Here is a 22021-nt window from a genome sequence, read left to right as displayed (position 1 = left end):
GCTGGCCACTGCAATTTTTGAATACCAACCTCTTGAAGGTACTCATTTACGATATGAGCGACGTGGGGACGTGCATTATCATGCATTAAAATGAATTGGTCATATCCAATAAACCCTCCAAAGGGTAAAACATGTTCTTGGAGGATATCCTCGACGTATCGTGTTGCAGTTAGAGCGTTACTGACGATGACCAATTCTGTACGTGCATCAGAACTAACGCCACCCCATACCATTATAGAGCCTCCACCAAAACTCACTGTTGGAGTGGTAGTAATCGCCAGATATCGTTCACCTTTCCTTCTCCACACACGTTGTCGACCATCAGGTGCATTTAAAGCGATCCTGCACTCGTCCGTAAACAAAACCTTTGCCCATTGTTCATGAGACCAGTTAGCATGTTCGCGGGCAAATTGAATTCGAGCTGCTCTATGCTGTGGGAGAAGCTGTGGGCCACGGGCTGGTCTTCTTGCCCTTAAATTAACTTCCTCCATACGTCTTCTCACCGTACGCTCACTGACATTTACATTCCTGGAGATTTGAAGCCGCTGTTGGATCTCGACAGCAGTAAGGAAGCGATTTCTTAAAATCTCTAACACGATAAAGCGATCGTCATGAGCTGACGTGCAACGTACACCACCACTACCTGGTCTGCGTGTGCAGAGGCCAGTCTCTTGGTACCGTTTTAGTGCATATTGCATCGAAGAACGCGGTACGTTAAGGATAGTAGCCACTTCACGATGTGTCATCCCTTGTTCGACTAATGCCACTGCTTGTGCTATCTGACTTGGTGACAAAGGCATTTTTATGGATTCTTAGGCACCTTTAGATGTTTATTTATCACAATAAAACCAAAGAACTTCGACAACTTAACACTTGCAAATTCCAGAACACAATTCAAAACGTAGAGTTCGTCGGATAAATGACACGATTCAACTAAACTTCGGAACCCAAACCAATATGCACTTCAATTCAGTTAATTACCCTCTTAGAAATAACGTAAACATTATTTCTACCCACTTATATAATAAGAACAAAGTTAGACACACTTAAAAATTTGTTATCGCATGTTATAAGTTTGGCCAAGATTCCGTGCCGCTGAGTGTATCTTTAGAAATCAACTCCTATTTGGGGTTAAAACGGGGAATGGTAGGTTTTATAAAAATAACTATTAAATTATACTAAATTGTGCCTTTTAAAAAGTTACTCAGTTTGATAAGCATTTCAAGTGACTGAAATAAAAAAATAATTTGCGTGAAACATCTTAATAGTAATACATATCTTCATAACCACGAGGACGTAATCGCGGGCAACAGTTAGTGTATTATAAGTCCCCAAAAGTTTATGTAATCGATTCGCTCAAAATTTACTGAATGGATTTTCATGCGGTTTCAACATTGTAGAGAGGGCTCCACCATTGGCAAGAGGAAGGTTTACGGAACGGCTAAGCCGATTTTGATGAGAGTTTCACTGGAAGTTTGCCGGCAAAACTTTGTGACACACTAATTTCAACGCGGGCGAAGCCGCGGGCACCGCTAGTAATATATATAAACGCGAAAAGTCATTCATCACGAAATCTCCGAAACTATAACACCTACAAACTTGAAACTTGGCAGGTAGGCTCCTTATAGGAAGTAGACATTCGCTAAGAACGGATTTTAAGAAACTCAACCCCTAAGGGGGTAAAATGGGGGTTGGAAGTTTGTATGAGAGTCCCATGTTTTTGACGTAAGAGACTTGAAATTTAAAATGTATGCTCTATAGATGGTAACAAGGTGTTCAAATAATGTATCTTTAGAAATCAACTCCCTTTTGGGGTTAAAACAGGGGATGTTACGTTGACTCACTAATCACGAAATCTCCGAAACTATAATGCTTACAAACTTGAAATTTAGCAGGTAGGCTTCTTATAGAGCGTATTCTATTGCTAAGAATGGATTTGACGAAACTCGACCCCTAAGGGGGTAAAACGGGGGTTGGAAGTTTGTATGAAAGTCCCATGTTTTTGAAGTAAGAGACTTGAAATTTAAAATGTATGCTTTATAGATGGTAACAAGGTGCCCAAATAATGTCTCTTAGAAATCAACTCCCTTTTGGGGTTAAAATGGGAGATGTTACGTTGACCCACTCATCACGAAATCTCCGAAACTATAACAGCTACAAATTTGACATTTGGCAGGTAGGTTCCATATAAAGCGTAGTCATATGCTAAGAATGGATTTTACGAAACTTAACCCCTAAGAGGGTAAAACGGGGGTTGGAAGTTTGTATGAAAGTCCAATGTTTTTGAAGAAAGAGACTTGAAATTTAAAATGTATGCTCTATACATAGTGAGAAGATGTCCAAATAATGTATCTTTAGAAATCCATTTCTTTTTGGGGTTAAAACGGGGGATGGTAGGTTGAAGTACTCATCACGAAATCTCCGAAGCTATAACACTTACAAGCTTGAAATTTGGCAGATAGACTCCTTATAGAGCATAAACATCCGCTAAGAATGAATTTTACGAAACTCGACCCCTAAGGGGATAAAACGGGGGTTGGAAGTTTATATGAAAGTCGTATGTTTTTGAAGTAAGAGACTTGAAATTTAAAGTGTATGCTCTATAGATAGTGAGAAGGTGTCCAAATAACGTATCTTTAGAAATCAACTCCCTTTTGGAGTTAAAACGGGGGGATGGTAGGTTGACTCACTCATCACGAAATCTCCGAAGCTATAACACTTACAAGCTTGAAATTCGGCAAATAGGCTCATTATACAGCGTAAGCATCCGCTCAGAATGGATTTTACGAAACTGGATCCCTAAGGGGGTAAAATGGGGGTTGGAAATTTGTATGAAAGTCCTATATATATATTTTTATATATTTATATTTACACAATACACACACGGTCGTCTGTTCCTAAAGTAAGCAACTTAATGCTTGTGTTATAGGTTACAGCCGACTGGTATATAGCTAAATTTTTTTTTTCGATAAACATACTTATAAATAATACATACATAAATATATAAATAAATATTTATATTACACCCAGACTCGGGGTGGGAATCGAACCCACAACCCTCGGAGCAGAAAGCAGGGTCACTACAAACTGCGCCAACGGGCTCGTCAGAGTCCTATGTTTAGTAGAATCCTATGTTTTTGTAGTAAGAGACTTGAAATTTAAAATGTATGCTCTATAGATAGTGAGGAGGTGTCCAAATAATGCATCGTAATCTATATATATAAAAGAGAAAGGTCACCGAGAACTCAAAAACTGCTGGATGGTCCATTCATCCAGGATGGACAAAGATGAAATTTGGCAGAGAGGTAGATTATAATTAGTACACGTCCGCTAAGAACGGATTTTGCGATATTCCACCGCTAAGGAGGTTTAATTGGGGTTGATAGTTTGTATGAAATATATACAGCAGGGTCGGTTTAAAGCAAAATAACCGCGTTGCAACCCTATGTGTTCAAGAAGCATTTATATTGATTACTTATAAGTAGTACAAAAAAAAATATTTTTTACAATATTTAACATTTACGTTACTAGAATACTTTTTATTTACCTATGTCGTCACGGAGTCACGGAGCGTGCGTTAAGCTATTCCGTGGAATATATTTACAAAGAACCATATCAAAAACTAAATTGCATGCAGTATATTTTAAACATATTTACACTACAATACTATACAAGGTGGTCGTGACAATACGACAATAATTAATACTGAGTATAGCTAGTAACATTCTCAATTAGCCTGCAAAAATTAAATTAACTAATATCTCATAGTTTAGTCACAAAACACTTTTCTTTTTTTATAACTAAAACATCACCCCATATCTGTTATTAAGCTGTCATCATGGCCGACACAAGTTACGTATTTAAAACAATTTAAATAAAAGTTGTAAATAATGTAATTTCACTAATCGTGCTACAATTTAACGCAAAATAAACCTTATACCGTTGTTCATAAGACACTAGAATTAATATGTGGAGAGGTAATAATTGATTTGCGCTTTCTTTCTGAAATATTTCGACCGATTTCTTTCGTATTTCGCACATCGTAATTCGTAATCGTAAGTAGGTCAGTGTGTCGCCGACTGCCGTTAGCCTGTGACGTGTTAAGCTATTTGATACCTCAGCGCTCGCGCAACATTCGATCTAGTGACGCCATTGTTTAAAAGTACTCAAGTATATTTTTTTGTTACTGTGAGATATTAGACGCTTGAATTAAGTGAGATTAAGTGAAGACACATTATTTAGGATATTTATTAGGTAAACTGTGCGAAATTAGACGCTTATTTTGTGTGCAAATAGTAATATTTTTAATAAAAATGCCTCGCTATAATTATACGGCTTCAGAGTACACCGATATGATATTAGTTTATGGAGAATGTGACACAAACGCTGCTTTAGCGATTCGTACATATCAAGAGAGGTATGGGCATACCCGTGTTTGTCCAACAAATGGTCGAACTATTGTCAAAGCTATCCAGAGGCTTCGGGAGAATCAACCCTTAATCCCACACTCAGATTGTGCTCCTCCGCAAGTCAGAGTGAACTTGGATGAACGGATTCTAAATCATTTTACTTTAAATCCAACTACGAGCTTACGTAGAGTAGCTCGCCATTTTCGTGTGCCCCACTCAAGTGTGCACAAAATTTTGAAACTCGACAAACGTAAGCCTTTTAAATACAAAAAAGTACAGGCATTGTTAACAAGAGATATGTCTACCAGAGAAGAATTCTGTAACTCAATGTTACGAAAAAATGAAGAAATCCCCGACTTCCTCTTCAACGTAATGTGGACGGATGAAAGTACTTTTACCAAGAACGGTTTATGGAACCGTCACAACTTAAGGCACTGGAGCACTGAAAATCCGCAACTGACAAGAGACAGCTCGCATCAGTACAGATTTGCCATCAATGTGTGGGCTGGTATACACAGAAATACAATAATTGGGCCCATTTTTATTGATGGTAATTTAAATGCGGAGAAATTTTTATTATTACTCAATGAAACAGTTTCAGAGTACATGGAAGAGCTTTCTCTCGATGTATATCGACAGACGTGGTACCAATTGGATGGTGCACCTGCACACTCGGTGACTTCTGCGAGAGCACGTTTAACCGAGATGTTTGGAGAGCGATGGATCGGCCGTTATGGCCCCACGAGGTGGCCACCGAGGTCACCAGACCTCACACCACTCGATTTTTTTTTATGGGGTTACGTTAAAAATGATGTTTACGCCACGGATGTAACTGATGTGGACGACTTAAAAAATCGTATAATACGATCTTTTGATAAATTAAAAAGTATGGCAGTTAATGGTGACCTGTTATCAAAAGTGAGAAATAATATTTTACGTAGATACATTTCGTGTGTTCGAGTTCATGGTGGACATATTGAGAATTTTAAAATTTAATATCTTTTAATGTATTTTGTATGTGTTAATTATTCTGACAATCAAAAACAAATAATTGAATAATAATAGTGTCAAAGTATTGCGATGTATTGTGTTACAGCGGCGAGAGGATACCTGCCCGCCCGCCTTTAGTCAGAGGTCAGTGAATCTAAATTACAAATGGCGTACTATGTATTTTATTAATTTGCGATATTAAGTTTGTTCGAAAATTTCATTTTTTCAAAAACGGTTCAAAATATTTTCTGATAGTTTTATGATATTTCTATATACCAATACGACCTGTGTTTTCATTTATTGTCGTATGGTCGTGTACACCTTGTATAATCACTACATTATTTCATACTACAATTCTGACGAATTCAACGAACCATTTTGTTAAACGCGACCCGCGCTTCACGCGGACGTAGTCACGGGCAACAGTTAGTGTATTATAAAACAAAGTCCCCAAAAGTGTATGTGATCGATTCCCTCAAAATCAACGGAACAGATTTTCATGCAGTTTCACCAATGGAGAGAGGGCTTCAAGAGGAAGGCTTACGGAACGGCTAAGCCGATTATGATGAGAGTTTCACTAGAAGTTTGCCGGGAAAACTTTGTGTCACACTGATTTCAACGCGGGCGTAGCCGCGGGCACAGCTAGTAACTTATATTTCTCAATAGAGTAGAATTTTTTAAAAATTATCCTCCTAAGAGGTATTTCGAAAATATATGCCTAAGTGTAGTAACAAAACTTGCATGTTTTAGATTCGTAACTGAACCCAACTATTAGCTTACTAATCAACTTATTATAAACCATATAAATAGTTAACCAGTTGGCTAGCATGGCAAACTCTTATTTATCAGATATCTAACTTCTTTCAAAAACTATTAGACACTAACTTAATAATAATAATTTAGTCTTTATTGTACACATAAAAAGAAGTTTACAATTTATTAAACTATTCACAAAAATAAATGTACAACCGGCGGTCATATCGCTAAATAGCGATCTCTTCCAGGCAACCAGCTTGGAGGAGATAATGCGAAAAAAGCGGAAAGGGTAACTTGATCTTTAAGAGAAGAGCAGAAAGAACGTTATACACCATTCATTTTTTTAAATATTCTATAAATTAAAAAGAAGACTTACTTATTCCTAAAAATGCATTTTGAGCCAAGATTCTGTATCTTTCATAGTTGCACTGCCGCTCCTCTTGGTTTAGTTCTTCAGGTGGTACATAGGGAGCTTTGACTTCAGGGATGATGTCTAAATGTGCACGGACATCAAACCTATCTATCATGTTATTAATATCACCTTGCCAAGGCATCCTGGGTAAAAAAATATTATTGGTTAAATACAATTGAGTTTCTTTAGTAGTACACATTTAGATTTGATTGTGTAGTAAAAATATACTAACATAATCGCTGGACCTTCACCTGCTGCCGCAACAGCGGGATCCAAATGTATTTTACATTGTCGTCCATGAAGCTGAAGGAATTGAGTTGGTTCTGCTTTCTGTAATCAATTTATTTAAATAAGTCTTGACATATCCTATATTTTTAACCGACTTCCAAAAAAGGAGGAGGTTCTCAATTCGACTGTATTTTTTTTTTATGTATGTTACATCAGAACTTTTGACCGGGTAGACCGATTTCGACAAATTTTGTTTTAATCGAAAGGTGTTGTGTGCCAATTGGTCCCATTTAAATTTATTTGAGATCTAACAACTACTTTTCGAGTTATATCTAATAATGCGTTTTTACTTGACGCTTTTTTCGTCGACCTACATTGTATTATACCGCATAACTTTCTACTGGATGTACCGATTTTGATAATTCTTTTTTTGTTGGAAAGGGGATAACCCTAGTTTGGTACCATGATAAGGAAACCAGGATCTGATGATAGGATCCCAGAGAAATCGAGGGAAACTCTTGAAAATCCGCAATAACTTTTTACTGGGTGTACCGATTTTGATAATTTTTAATTTAATCGAAAGCTGATGTTTACCATGTGGTCACATATAAATTTTATCGAGATCTGATAACTACTTTTTGAGTAATCTTTGATAACGCGTAGTTGCTTGACTATTTTTTCGTCGATCTACGTTGTATTACTTGTCGATGTAATTGAAGTCGGTTTTTTTTTTCGTTTGCGAGCAAACACAATTATACTAATGTTGTAGATGTACCCTAGTCTAGATATACTGATATTTGGTAATATTTTGCGCAAAAGGTACTGAACTGACTGCAATGAAAATTGAACAATCAAAATAATACATTTTATCTCGAACTTCCACGTCCAAGACCAAAAGCGCAAGTTACAGCTAGTAAGATAAAAAAGCAAAGAAATTTAATTTTATAAAATAGTGATAATTAATGTGTGGTTACGGCAGTAAGAATATCGCCACCCCCTCTCTTCCCGTGGGTGTCGTAAGAGGCGACTGAGGGATAACACGGTTCCGCTACCACCTTGGAACTTAAAAAGCCGACCGGTGGCGGGATAGCCATCCGACTGCTGCCTTTGAAACTCACAGGCCGAAGACGGGCAGCAGCGTCTTCGGTGCGACAAAGCCAGTACTGCGGTCACCAACCCGCCTGCCCAGCGTGGTGACTATTTTTGGCGTGAACTTGTGGAGGCCTATGTCCAGCAGTGGACTGTATAGGCTGTAATGATGATGACAAATTGAGTTCAAAGACATAGCCTAGCCGAGCTTTATTCAATCCCATGCCTTTTCATCATTAAGATATTCATTGATGTTATACTAGGCTTTACTACATAAAGTTCGCTTAATATTTTTTAAACTTCAGTAACGGCAGAGATTGAAGCGCAGCCGGAATCTTATTGTATAATAAGATAGACATTCCTATAAAGGAACTACTTTTTTTTCCTGAGCCGGCATTTAGGAAATATTAATTTGTGGTCGTTCCTGAGTGTTACAACATGTGAGGCATGTCGATCACTACGGCTAACAAATAAATGCCTATTTTTCCATATGTACATTATCTATAATATAAAAATGAGTCGCTGAATGTGTTGCTAAGCGCAAAACGCGAGAACGGTTGGACCGATTTCGCTAATTCTTTTTTTAAAATATTCCTTGAAGTACGAGGATGGTTCTTACGGAGAGAAAAATTATAAAAAAAAAAAATTTTAATTTCCTGAAAAAGTCTAAGAACAACACTTTTCTATACTCCCATACAAGATTTGTGATAATACTTAAAAGTCAATTTGAACTTTAATACCATACAATAAAGTTTGTGTTAGGCGATACGAAGTTCGCCGGGTCAGCTAGTATTTTCATAAATATATTGCGATGCAAAGGTCAGAATGTTGATCTCTTTAAATTTCTCTCTCAGAGATTCTTTACATCCCATTTTGTAAATATAACGGATAGTCCTTTTCTGCAGAAGAAAAATGACATTAATATCAGCCGCATTGCCCCATAGCAAAAAATGCCATAGGACAGTGTTTTTCAATCTTTTTAATTTCGCGACCCATTTACAAGTTGAAAAATTCTGGCGACCCCCTTGTGTTATAGAAAGACTAAGAAGAAAAAAAAACACGTAAAAGACCACGTTAATGTTTTTTTTTTTCTATTTTGGTACATTTATCTATTTATATTCAGATCTACTCTACAAGCCGCGAGAGTTGAAAGTAGGTATAAGGTAAGTTGGTAAAACTACGTGGATGCCAATTCGCGCGAGCCAAACTGCGACGGCGACGTTGCCACACCGTATTGTTGTTGCGGCGACAGGAAGTGCCCCGCGCGCACCACCCGCCGCCGCCCGCAATGTTCTTTTGTTTCAACTCTCATCTCACTCAGTTAAGCGCAGTCAACGCTAAGTATGGACGTCATTCTTTTGTTTTTTCGCTCGCTCCGCGCGATTGTAAAATGGATAAGTTTCTCAAGAGATCGCTACCTTCAACATCTGGTACGAGTGTAATAGCGGTGGTGGTGAATCAAACCCGAAAAAAAATAGACATTACGATGACAGTTATTTGAAATACGGGTTCACAGTCATAAACAATAAACCTCAATGTGTAATTTGCGGCGATGTTTTATCACGTGAGAGTATGAAACCGTCAAAGCTTATACGGCATCTCACAACCAAGCATCAAAAAGAAGCTGATAGGCCGTTGGATTTTTTTGAACGAAAGTTGAAAGCTCTTAGTCAGCAGCTAAATACTATGATTCAGGTAATAATATAGTGTTTTCCTAATTGTTGCTGTTGTAGTTTTTCTAATTGTTGCTGTTTTTATTGTTGATGTTTTATGATGTTTATTTCTTTGTTTTTTGCATACAACTTTTTATTATACTTAATTTGTGTTAATTTTTATTGACTATTCACTTTTATATTGTTTTGTTTATTTTCAGGCATCCAGTGTCAATGAGTCAGCATTATTAGCTAGCTACAAAGTCGCGTATCGAGTTGCTAAAGCAGGGAAACCACATACAATTGCCGAAAATCTTATTTTGCCAGCAGCTCTTAAGTTGAATAACATACCACTTTCTGATAATACAATTTCACGCAGAATAAACGATATGGCCAATGATATTCAAGAACAAGTAATCAAAAAATTAAAGAACAGCCAACATTTTGCTATGCAGTTTGACGAATCTACAGATGTTTCAGATTGTGCTCAGTTTGTAGTATTTGTGCGCTTTGAAACAGACGAGAGTATAATGGAAGAAATTTTATTTTGCAAAGCACTTCCTGCAAACACTTCTGGCCAGTGTTTGTACGATATGTTTTCAGAAAGCACTTGCGACTACGATATTGATTGGAAAAAATGTATCGCTATTTGTAGCGATGGCGCTAAAGCTATGACTGGCTAAAATAGCGGACTCGTTGCGAAATTAAAATCGATAATGCCAAACATATTCTGGAAACACTGTTTTCTTCATCAACAGGCCCTAGCTGCTAAGGCAGTACCTTCGGATTTAAATGATGTGCTCAAGGAGGTAATAAAAATTGTGAATTCTATCAAAGGTAAAGCATTGCAAACCCGGCTATTTAGAATCGTTTGTGAAGATATGGGCTCAATTCATCAAAATCTTCTTTATCACACAGAGACCAGGTGGCTATCCAAAGGCTATCCAAGTTCTAGAACTGAGAGCTGAATTGTTAATGTTCTTATAAGATGCAAAATCTGAATATGCTAATCGTCTTTGTGGCCCCATTTGGCTCTTAAAATTAGCATTTTTGGCAGATCTTTTTAGCCACCTTAATAATTTGAGCAAGCATCTCCAAGGTCGAGAAGAAAATATTTTAACAGCTAAAGATAAAGTCAAAGCATTTCACGCAAAACTTCGTTTGTGGTCATCCTCTCTGGAAAACAATATATTTGAGTCTTTTCCATGTGTTCAGAAGATTGTTGAAGATAACGCATCAAACCAAAGTCTTGTGGTAAGGGCTCACATTCCTTGCATGATGCAGAGCTTGCATAATTTACAAGAGAAACTTTTGACATACTTTTCAGACTTGCACTCTGAAGCTGACAATGGGCGTAGATAGATTTTAAACCCTTTTTTGGACAAGTCAATAGATCTGGCTGATGTCACCACAAATATGAAAGAATCTCTTCTAGATTTAGCTGCTGATGGCATGCTTTAAATGGAATTTTATTCCCAAAGTGTCGACGTGTTTTGGATGAAAAGAAAGAAGGGAAAGAGAAGGGGAAGAAGAAGAAAGGGAAGCTCTAAAATTATTAGTACCATTCGCCACTTCATACTTGTGTGAACTGACGTTTTCTGCAATGGTAGACATTAAGGTTAAAAAGAGAAATAGACTGCAATTAGAAAATGATTTGATTATCAACGTTTCAAAAATAACACCACGATTTGATAAACTTTTGAAAAATAAACAAGCCCATTCTTCTCACTAAAATTGTGTTTTTATGTGTTCCTTGCCTTTTTCTTTCAGTCGGCGACCCCCCGACTAAGTCTTCGCGTACCCCTAGGGGTCGCGACTGTATATGAGACCCAGACGACGTAGTACCATTTACTTCAACCCTCTGAGTTCTATCACTAAGATAAGAAATCAGAAGTTTCAGAAGTGCGGTATTTTTAATACCATAGTGACTTGAGTTTCCTAATTAATGTGTTATGATGAACACAGTCAAATGCCTTAGATAAATCACAAAATACACCTAAAGCATCACGCGACTCCTCCCAAGCATTGACTATCGAAGTAAAAAGCTCGACACCGGCATCAGTTGTTGAGTGTCCTTTAGTGAAACCAAACTGCTTGTTATGTAAAAGATTATTTGTTGTGAAATGGTTTAAAAGCTGACCGAGAATCGCTGTTTTAAATATTTTACTACAGGCAGGTAGAATAGAAATGGGCCTGTAATTTGTTAGATCTGTATGACAACCAGACTTAACAAAGGTATAACTTTACTATACTTCATAAGATCAGGAAACTCACCACTTATAATACATTCATTAAATATAATCGCTAAGTGGGGTGCTATGATATCAGCAATAGTACAATAATTTTAACAGATATACCCCAAAAATATTATATATATATTAAGTATACTCGTCATCTTTTAACCATATCTTTTTCCTAATATTATACTTCAAATTTAAAATTGCCTATATATTATAATATGATCAGTGGTACTACATTATTAATACATCAAATCAACAACAAAATAAAAAATTAGTATCATGCAATTATGAAGACTAAAATAGTAAACTCACAATTTTCTCATAAAAATCCTTGCGTCGCTCTGCTCTTCGACGATAATCGACAATCATGCCGCGAATCATTCGCTCCTGCTTTCGAGCTTCGTGCCACATTTTGAGTTTGGGTACTCAGAAATTTGCTAAATATGAAATAAATAAATAATGAAAATATTCTTTAATTTCTATGAAAGGTGTAAATATCGAACAGATACGATACAGACGCCATTTTAAAAATGTTAATGTCATTTTTTTTTAGTAGGCATTTAATAGGGTTACCAGCAGTATATAAGTGTATAATCTATGGTTACCAGTACAATGATTCCATGCTCATAATTTGCTCTAATTTTACACTATAGAGTTTATATCACAGAGTACATTGTAACAGTAGGTTTATATCTAACTATCTGTAGATGTGTAGACACTGTGCATCATGGCTGTGCATTTTCACAATTACAGAGTATAATGCGACTCAATGGCGCACAATAGTAAATTGTGCTGATGCTTAATTGGAACGTAAATTAGTTTTCAAATGCACCTAAAAAACTAAATTACTAACTTAGCATATAAACAAAATCGATCAATGGCAACTTAAAAAAAGTTGCTACTATACCGCATAATGTGCTTTAGTACTGTAATTGGAAAACCACCACTGAAGTGGAAAGTTGGAAACTGTTGAAGTGCGTGAAAAATTAATAATAAAAAAACAAGTACTTTAGACCACACGACTGAAGTAAAACTTCTTTAGCTCCATCTAACTTATGTCTCGCTCTCAAGTTCCGTTTGCCTCACCTGATCACACATCTCGTAACGCTTTCGTCCCGCATTCACCAACTTACTCTAATGAAGTCTTATAGTTTTACTTCAAAAAATGTATTGATTGTAACAAATTAATAGATTGATTGTTTCAACTTGTAACATCCAACTGCTGGGTTAATCCTCTTTCTACATGAATAACAAAGACCAGAGTGTAATCCACCATGCTACTCCACTGCTGTATGGCGGATAATTATATTTCCGAAGAATAACTATCGCTATCAGGTGACTATGATAACAACCTGGACCACTAGCTTAACGTAATGCGACAATCGACATGGTGACATGGTGGGGAGACCGACAAGGATAGACATCCAGACCGGAATAGAACGAAATAAAGATAAGAATAGAACGGAATCGAACCCGCGACTGGCGGTGTTTAAGCACTTTCACGAAAGTACATCAGAACCGCGGAAGTCCAAAAATTGAGGTATCTCATAAAATCCCTCAGAAATGCAATTTTTATAAAGATATCTTACTTAAACATTCATTTTATACGATAATGCGTATTTACTTGATCATTTTTTCTTCGACCGTCGTTCCTTATAACTTTTTATTGCACCACCTCATAACTTTTTATTGAGTGGACCGATTTCGATGATTCTATTTTAATCAATAGGTGGTGCTTGTCGCAGTCTCATTCAAATTTCATCGAGATCTGATTAGTACTTTTTTGAGCAATCTTTGATACAGTGTATTTACTTGACTAGTTTTCGTCTACCTACGTTGTATTACTTATCGATGTAATTATAGTCGGGGTTGTTCGTTTGCAAGCAAACACAATTATTAAGTTTTCATATTTATATATTTTATTACAAAAGTACTTCAACAGCACTGTAATAATACCAGTACCTACTAATTTCAAATTATTATTTATTTCTAACCTATGTCCAGCAGTGAACTGCAATAGGCTGAACTGGCTGACTGACTGACTACTAATTTCAAAATATTTGTTTATGGCGGGATAATCATCCAATTACTGGCACTGAAATACACAGGCCGTAGACGAGCAGCAGCGTCTTCGGTGCGTAATATTTCTTTGCGGTTTGGATGTCTGTCCTTGTGGGTCTCCCCAGCGTGCCTCGGAGAGCACGCTAAGCCGTCGGTCCCGGTTGTTATAATAAATATCTGATAGCGATCGTTACTCATAGTAGGAACATATCCGCCAACCCGCAGTGGAGCAGCGTGGTGGATTAAGCTCCAATCCTTCTCCTAAATGGAGAAAGATGCCTGTGCCTAGATGTGGGATGTAGAGATTGAATGCAATCACATTACAAACGCATCTGGAAATGTAGTCATCGACGTTTGTGAGAATAGCGTGTAGTGGGTCACACGACGTCATGTCTCCCGTGTGCAGGGACAAGAAGCTGGCGACGCGCGTGGTGAGCCCGCCGAGCTACGCGGCGCCGAGCGCGTCGGCCGCGAGCCGCTCGCCCAGCCGCTCGCCGAGCCGCTCGCCCTCGCCCGAGCGCGCCGCCATCGAGTTCATCACGTCCTTCGGGCCCGACGACGACGACAAGCGTGAGTGCTGTTAACTGACAGCATTTTTTTTTTTTTTAAATAAATATTATACTCCTTGTTTAAACGCATAGCATCTAATCCTAGTTATAATTATATATAAGTATACAGTCCACTGCATCTCCAAATTTTTGAACTTCATCAGTTACAAATAAACAGTCAAAGAGTCCAAAAAAAAAAAAAAAAAAAAAAAAAAAATCAAATGTTGACGGCGATAAGGGTTGTTTATTGCTTGTTAGGTTTAAGCACAGTAAAACGACGTGTGGACTCTTTGACTGTTTATTTGTAACTGATGAAGTTCAAAAATTTGGAGATGCAGTGGACTGTATACTTATATATAATTATAACTAGGATTAGATGCTATGCGTTTAAACATTCCGCCCACCAAAGGATCTATCCTTTCAGTGACATTACAAAAATAAAACAAAAAACAATAAACTATAGTTGAATAATGTGCGTAGGCTTATGACATATTTTGACTTAATAATAAATGAAATAGAAATCACAATAGAAACAAAGATATTATAAAATAAAGATATAAACGATAAGTATTAATATTGTATGTAGTATTGCATTTACAGCTCCTAACCGCCCACCGTGCGATATTGTTTAATATTAATTTACTTATGTAGTTTTACGGATAAGTAGATTATTACCAAGCTAGGAATGCTCACTACGTACATAAAAAAGTAAGTAACTTATGATTACATTACATCTACATAACTAATGTAGGCACATTATTGAAAATGTATACAATTTATAAGAATAAAAACTAATTTTGTTTAGGTAACATACATAATTTACTCACTGGCCGTTTATAGACACCGTTTTTACATTTAACTGTTACAACACGAGTAATGCCATCTGGGCCTACATGCTTAAGAATTATTCTACCCAATATCCATTTACTTGGAGGAATATTATCTTCCTTTAGAATGACTATGTCATCGATTTCTGGTTCAGGATTCTTTTTATTCCATTTATATGTTTGGTTCAAGTTCACGAGATATTCTTTGTACCATCTGTTCCAGAAATCGTTAACTATTTTTTGTGTTAGCCTCCATCTATCTAAACTAGAAATATTACTAATTGTATAATTTTCATCGCTTAAATTTATTAAAGGTTCACCAATCAGAAAGTGACCGGGTGTCAGCGGAAGGGGGTTATTAGGGTTATCACTTAGTAAAGTTATTGGTCGAGAATTCAAACAGGCTTCGACTTGTGCTAGTACTGTGGCTAGCTCCTCATAAGTAAGGGCAGTATCCCCAATGACTTTTCTAAGATGAGTCTTGGTGCTACGCACGCCAGCTTCCCAAAGCCCGCCAAAATTAGGTGCATGAGGAGGTATAAAGTGCCACGTAGTACGCTCTAGCGCTAATAACTCTGCTATCTCACCAGGAATGGTAGACTTGGCATTATTAAACATATCTCTTAGCTGTTTATCTGCACCTACGAAATTAGTACCGTTATCACTATAAATATCGTGGCAATGCCCTCGTCTCGACGTAAAGCGTCGGAATGCCGCAATAAATGCCTTAGAAGTTATCTCGGTGACGGCTTCCAGATGTATGGCACGCGTTACCATGCAGATAAATAGGCATATATATCCTTTGTAAGATTTACTTCCTCTACCTGGTGAGAAACGAATGTTGATGGGACCTGCATAGTCCACACCGGCTGATTTAAAAGGTCGGTCGGCCTTTACTCTTACGTCAGGTAACTGACCCATTAGTTGCGTGGTATTCTTCTTAGAATACCTAATACAAGTAATACACTCACGGTAAATTTTCTTTGTACGGTCTTTTGCTCGTAAGATCCAGTATTTTGATCTCAAATAATTAAGCATAACTAGAGGACCACCATGCATTGTCCTAAGATGTGCTTCTTTGATTACTAATTTACTAAGATGACTTTTCGCAGGTAAAATGATCGGATGCTGTGTATCATAAGCTATTTGAGATCTTTGAAGACGTCCGCCAACTCTTAGTATTCCAATGTTGTCTAGAAAGGGACAAAGGTTGCGTATCTTACTCTTTTTCAATACGTAACCATGAGACTTTAACTGCTTTATATCATCGCTAAATTCAATAGACTGGACTTGTTTAATACAGTTATTTAAAGATTCTGTTAACTCCTTTGGGGTAATAAATTTAAAATAAGTTTCACGTTTGTCTTTAGGTAATTTTAAATTAATAAATCGTCTACAATATGAAATTACTCTTAACATTTTTGATAAACTAGAAAATTTTGTCCAAATAAATTCTTCTTCGGTATTGTGTATAACATTTAAAGACCTAACACGTTCTTCTTCTTGTGTATCTTCGATGTTAGTAACACCGATGCTCATATTTAGGTCCGACAACCATACCGGTCCATTCCACCATAGTGAATGATTTAACAATTCTGAACCTTGTAAGCCCCGTGACGCACAGTCAGCTGGGTTGATATCTGTAGATACATGCCCCCATCGCTCGAAATCTACAGTGTTTAATATATCTGATACCCGGTTGCTTACAAAGGTGCTCCACCTGCTGGGTCCACCCTTCAACCAAGCTAGTACAATAGTGGAATCGGTCCACGCAAATAACTTATTTTTTGGTACACACAGCACTTGTGATGTTTCTAAAATCAGTTTAGCTGCTAATGCCGCTCCGCAAAGTTCCAATCTAGGAATCGAGATTTGTTTTTCGATTGGAGCGACCTTTGTTTTGGACGTTATTAGATTAACGTACACTCGTTCTTCGTTTATGACTCGCATATAAACTGCTGCTCCATATGCGGCTTGTGACGCATCTGCAAACACGTGCAATTCTATACTTATTGCGTTACTATAGTGTAACCATCGTGGTATACTCAGGTTTTTGATGTACGCTAAATTCTCACGATATCGATTCCATTCTGCTAACAAAATATTATCAATAGGTTCATCCCATTCTAATCCTGACTTCCATAATTTCTGCATGATAATTTTTGCGATTACTACAACGGGAGCTATCCAACCCAAAGGATCATATAGCTTAGCTATTTCTGAAAGAATATGTCTTTTAGTTACAGGTTGTTTAGGCTCTGGCAAGTTTACTGTGTATTCAAAACAATCGGTGTCTCGATTCCAACTTAGCCCTAATACTTTAACAACACTATTAACCTTTAAAGGCAACTCATGATCATCACGCTTATTTTTTCCTATGTACTGTAAAAGAGCTTCACTGTTGCTACTCCATTTTTGTAGCTGAAATCCCCCAGAGTTCATTAAATTGTTCATCTCGTTGTAAATATTCGTAGCTTGTTCCTCTGTGTCACAGCCTGATAGTAAATCGTCCATGTAGTAATCCGTTTTTGTTATTTTTGCAGCAGTAGGATATTTTAACTGCTCCTCATTGGCAAGTGTCTGTAAAGATTTAACTGCAAGGTATGGTGCACACGCTGTGCCAAAAGTCAATCTTAAGAGTTTGTAGTGTTTAATAGGTTCGTGGGGTGAAGACCTCCATAATAGTCTCTGATAGTCTGTATCTTCATCTGCCACACGAACCATTCTGTACATTTTAATTATATCTGCTGTAATACAGATTCTGTGAGTTCTCCATCTCATTAATATATGACGTAACTCTTGCTGCAATTGAGGCCCAACACACAAGTCATCATTTAAAGAATAGTTATTAGACCCCTTGCAAGATGCGTCGAAGACTATACGAAGCTTTGTGGTTGACTTGTCCTCTCGAACCACGGCGTGATGAGGAAGATAGACAGCTGTAGGCTTATCAATTTCTGAAGAATCGACCTCTACCATGTGCTTTAAATTAATATATTCATCCATTACCTTGTAGTATTCTTCTCGAAGCTTAGGATTTTTAGATAATTTTCTTTCTAAGAAATTAAACCTTTTAGCAGCTATTTCTCTTAATTCACCGTATTGACATTTTGGATCTTCGTTTTTAAATGGTAACCTTACCACAAATCTTCCATCTTCGTCTCTCACAGTTGTGGCATCATAAAATTCTTCACATTTTTCTTCTTCTTTTGAGAATTTCTTTCGTATATTGTTTGGTTCCCTCTCTATTTCCCAAAATCGTTTCAGTAAATCATCGTCTTTTACCTGTGTATGTAAACTTGTGATTTGTTTTCTTGCTGACATGGTTTCTAGTGTCATCCTGCCAGACACCACCCACCCTAGGATTGTATTTTGTGCCACTAATTTTCCCTCAGGGTGCTTGATAATACCATCTAGCAGTACGTCGCCATAAACGTCAGCTCCAAGTAAAATGTCAATTTTACCTGGTGTTATGAAATCTGGATCTGCTAAATCCAATTTCCGAAGTTCTAACCAATTAGGATGTTTAAGATTACTGGTAGGTAACAGTGTTGTTAGCGTACGCATGACATACGCGTTTATTCTAATAGACTCATGGGGATGATGACGTGATTTCACACAAAACGAAACCATATGTTTGATCCTCGTTTGCCCTTCCCCTACACCGGACACCCAACCAGTCACTGATTTACGTGTAAGACTTAATAATTGAACAGTTGCCTCAGATATAAATGACGCTTGTGATCCTTGATCTAGCAAGGCTCTGATAATATGTTTACAACCATTCTTACTATTAACTAACACCTTAGCAGTAGCTAATAACACAGCATTGGTTTGTATACGCTCACTTAAAAAATTAGACACAATATGCGAATCATTAAATGTAGGATCGGACTTACCTATCGTCGTGTCACGAACTGTACCTGTAGCCGTGTTTGTTCCTTCGTTAGGCTTCTCGATTATTTCTTCTCTCTCGAAGTGAAGAAGAGAATGATGCCGACGACCACATCGTTTGCAGCACGTCGACTGTCGACACTTGTTCACCGAGTGCGATGGTACGAGGCAGTTGAAGCAGAGTTTATTTTTCTTCACATTCTCTTGTCTTTCTTTCATTGACATATCGACGAATGCTTTGCATTGATAAATGTGATGCTGGCTTCCACACATTACACATTTAATTTCACGCTCTTTTCCCTCCTTGGTGACATTCACGTGAAATGTTTTAGGCTTAGATGCTGGTTTCAGTTGTGATGTTTTTGACTTACTGATCTCGATCATCTCCAAAGATCTAAACCTAGACTCCAAAAAATTTCTCAAGTCTTGCCAAGTAGGTAGATCGCTTTTGTTAGTGCTCAACTGTTGTTCCCACAGTCTTAGTGATTCTGGATCGAGCTTGGACACGGTTAAATAGTTAATAATTAAATCCCACTTATCGGTCTCAACATCTAAGTTCTTTAACGCCTTTAAGCATGTTGAAGTTGTGTCTACCAAATGTCTTATAAAACTCGCTGACTCCGTATGTATGTATTTTTGCGCAAAAAGAACTTTTAAAATTGCATTACAATTATAACGCTTGTTGTTATAACGTTGTATTAACTCGTTCCAAGCATCAGCGTAGTTTGCATCTGTCGTAGAATAATTGCGTAAGATTACTTCTGGTTCTCCTGTTAAATTGCTTTTCAAGTAATGTAGTTTCTGTACTGGAGATAGTTTTGTGTTTTTATTGATTAGAGAATTGAATAAGTCATAAAATGTTTGCCACTCTTCATATTTGCCGCTGAATGTTGGTATTTTGATTTGTGGCAATTTTATATCACTGTCCGAGGGAGAGGAGGATGACCCTTGACCTACAGAAGTACTATGTATTGGAGCTTGTCCTGCAGCATCCAGGAACGGTTGAAGAGCTTCTTTCAAAGCCGACTTATATTGCACGTACATTTCTTGAAATACTTCGTATGACCTTTCTATAAAGTACGGATTTTTTCTTTGTTCGTCACTGGTAATAGATAAAATAATATTTTTGTGTCCGTCTTTAAAGTGAGTCCAAAGCTCTTCAAGCATTTCTAGCCTCGTTTCCAAATAAGGTCTCTTTATCCTATCCTTCGGTGTCTTTTTGTAGTTTTTCTCTGCATTCTTTAAGTTATTTAATAATTCATTTTGATAAATCAAAAGATCTTCCATCGTAATATTCGTAATATAATTTCACACGGTAAAAATACAAAGTTTTCTATTTATAGATGTGGAATATTCACAAGGGTCGGTTGAGTTACACACTGTTACGTAGCACTTATAGTTAGTTTTTTTTTACCGTAATCCGGTCACACACTGAATATTATAAGCACTGCAGTAACGTTCTTGTTTTTGTAGCCGTTTAATATTTTAAACGAAGTCAAAGTCCAACCACTAATATAACAACAAACAACGAACGCCTTTTAATTTCTTATCGCTATTTTTTTGTGCACGCTAGTCTGCCGCAGGTATGCAACAAAAAATCCGAATCGAAATAGGACCAAATGTTGACGGCGATAAGGGTTGTTTATTGCTTGTTAGGTTTAAGCACAGTAAAACGACGTGTGGACTCTTTGACTGTTTATTTGTAACTGATGAAGTTCAAAAATTTGGAGATGCAGTGGACTGTATACTTATATATAATTATAACTAGGATTAGATGCTATGCGTTTAAACACTCCTCGAGAAATGTTATAATGTCGACGGTATGCAGAAATGAGGGAATAAATCCTTTGAAATATCCTTAAACTGTAATTTTCTAAAATTTAAATGTAGAGACACATTTTAAAAAATCCACAATAATTAATGATATCAATACCTATTTCAAAATATAACGTTTCAACTTCAATAGAAACAAAAACTCTGTTGAAATTAATTAAATAATTAACTCAGTAAGAAATTAAATAAATAATTAGTTTTATATTAATGATATAGATTAATTAATATAGATTAATGAATATAGATTAATATTTAATGTACTGTGTGGCTACGGAAGAATATAGCCACCCCCTCTCTTCCCGTGGGTGTCGTAAGAGGCGACTAAGGGATAACAAAGTTCCACTACAACCTTAGAACTTAAAAAGCCGACTGGTGACGGGCAGCAGCGTCTTCGCTTCAAAGCCAGCCCTGCGGTCACCAACCCGCCTGCCCAGCGTGGTGACTATGGGTAACATACCTGAGTTCACACCATTTTTGGCGTGAACTTATGGAGGTCTATGTCCCGCAGTGGACTGTGATAGGCTGAAATGATGATTAAGTATAAGGTGGGTATCAGAAATTATTCAAAACAAATTACAACCAATGCTCATAATTTTAATTGTGTATAGTTCAGTATCTACAGGAAGTCATGACTTTATGCTATGTATATTATTTATACTAGCTGTGCCCACGACTTTGTCCACGTGGAATTTAACAAGTCATTGCTCATTTCACACAATTATAAAATAAATAAACTTAAATAAAAGTAGCATATGTTACTCCTTATTTCATCAGCTATCTGCCAGTGGAAGTCCCGTCAAATTTAGCTGTTTCAGAGATTAGCCGTAACAAACAGACAGACAGATAGACAAAAATTGTAAATTTTTTTATTTCAGTATATGTACCGTTTATACATACATATGCATTTAGTAAAAAGCAGTTATTTTAATATTGTAAACACTCCAATTTTATTTATTTGTATAGATATAGATGTTTAGATTTATGATAGCTATTCGAGTGACATAATTAATTTATATAATAGTTTTAATAGTAAAAAGTTATACTTATATCCATATAATTAAGATTTTTGTAATGTTAATTTT

General features: G+C 36.8%; 1 protein-coding gene and 1 long non-coding RNA gene across 2 annotated transcripts in view; both read right to left on the bottom strand.

Moving 5' to 3' along the window:
- Positions 1–12319, bottom strand: part of LOC123661251 (CLK4-associating serine/arginine rich protein) — a 36093-nt gene extending 23774 nt beyond the window's left edge. The window contains exons 1-3 of the mRNA XM_045596240.1: positions 12089–12319; positions 6800–6897; positions 6532–6710 (exon numbers count right to left, since the gene is read on the bottom strand). Coding sequence (XP_045452196.1) covers positions 6532–6710; positions 6800–6897; positions 12089–12187 — 376 coding nt within the window. The 5' untranslated portion in view covers positions 12188–12319. The remainder of the gene's footprint in view (positions 1–6531; positions 6711–6799; positions 6898–12088) is intronic.
- The window catches only part of LOC123661253, a 315897-nt gene that overhangs the window by 27368 nt on the left and 266508 nt on the right, over positions 1–22021 (bottom strand). The gene's annotated exons all lie outside the window — the stretch shown is intronic.

The sequence above is a fragment of the Melitaea cinxia genome, chromosome 16 (assembly GCF_905220565.1).
Source record: "Melitaea cinxia chromosome 16, ilMelCinx1.1, whole genome shotgun sequence".
Classification (NCBI taxonomy): domain Eukaryota; kingdom Metazoa; phylum Arthropoda; class Insecta; order Lepidoptera; family Nymphalidae; genus Melitaea; species Melitaea cinxia.
The sequence above is the reverse complement of the archived record's forward strand: the minus strand, read 5'-3'. Positions and strand labels throughout refer to the sequence as shown.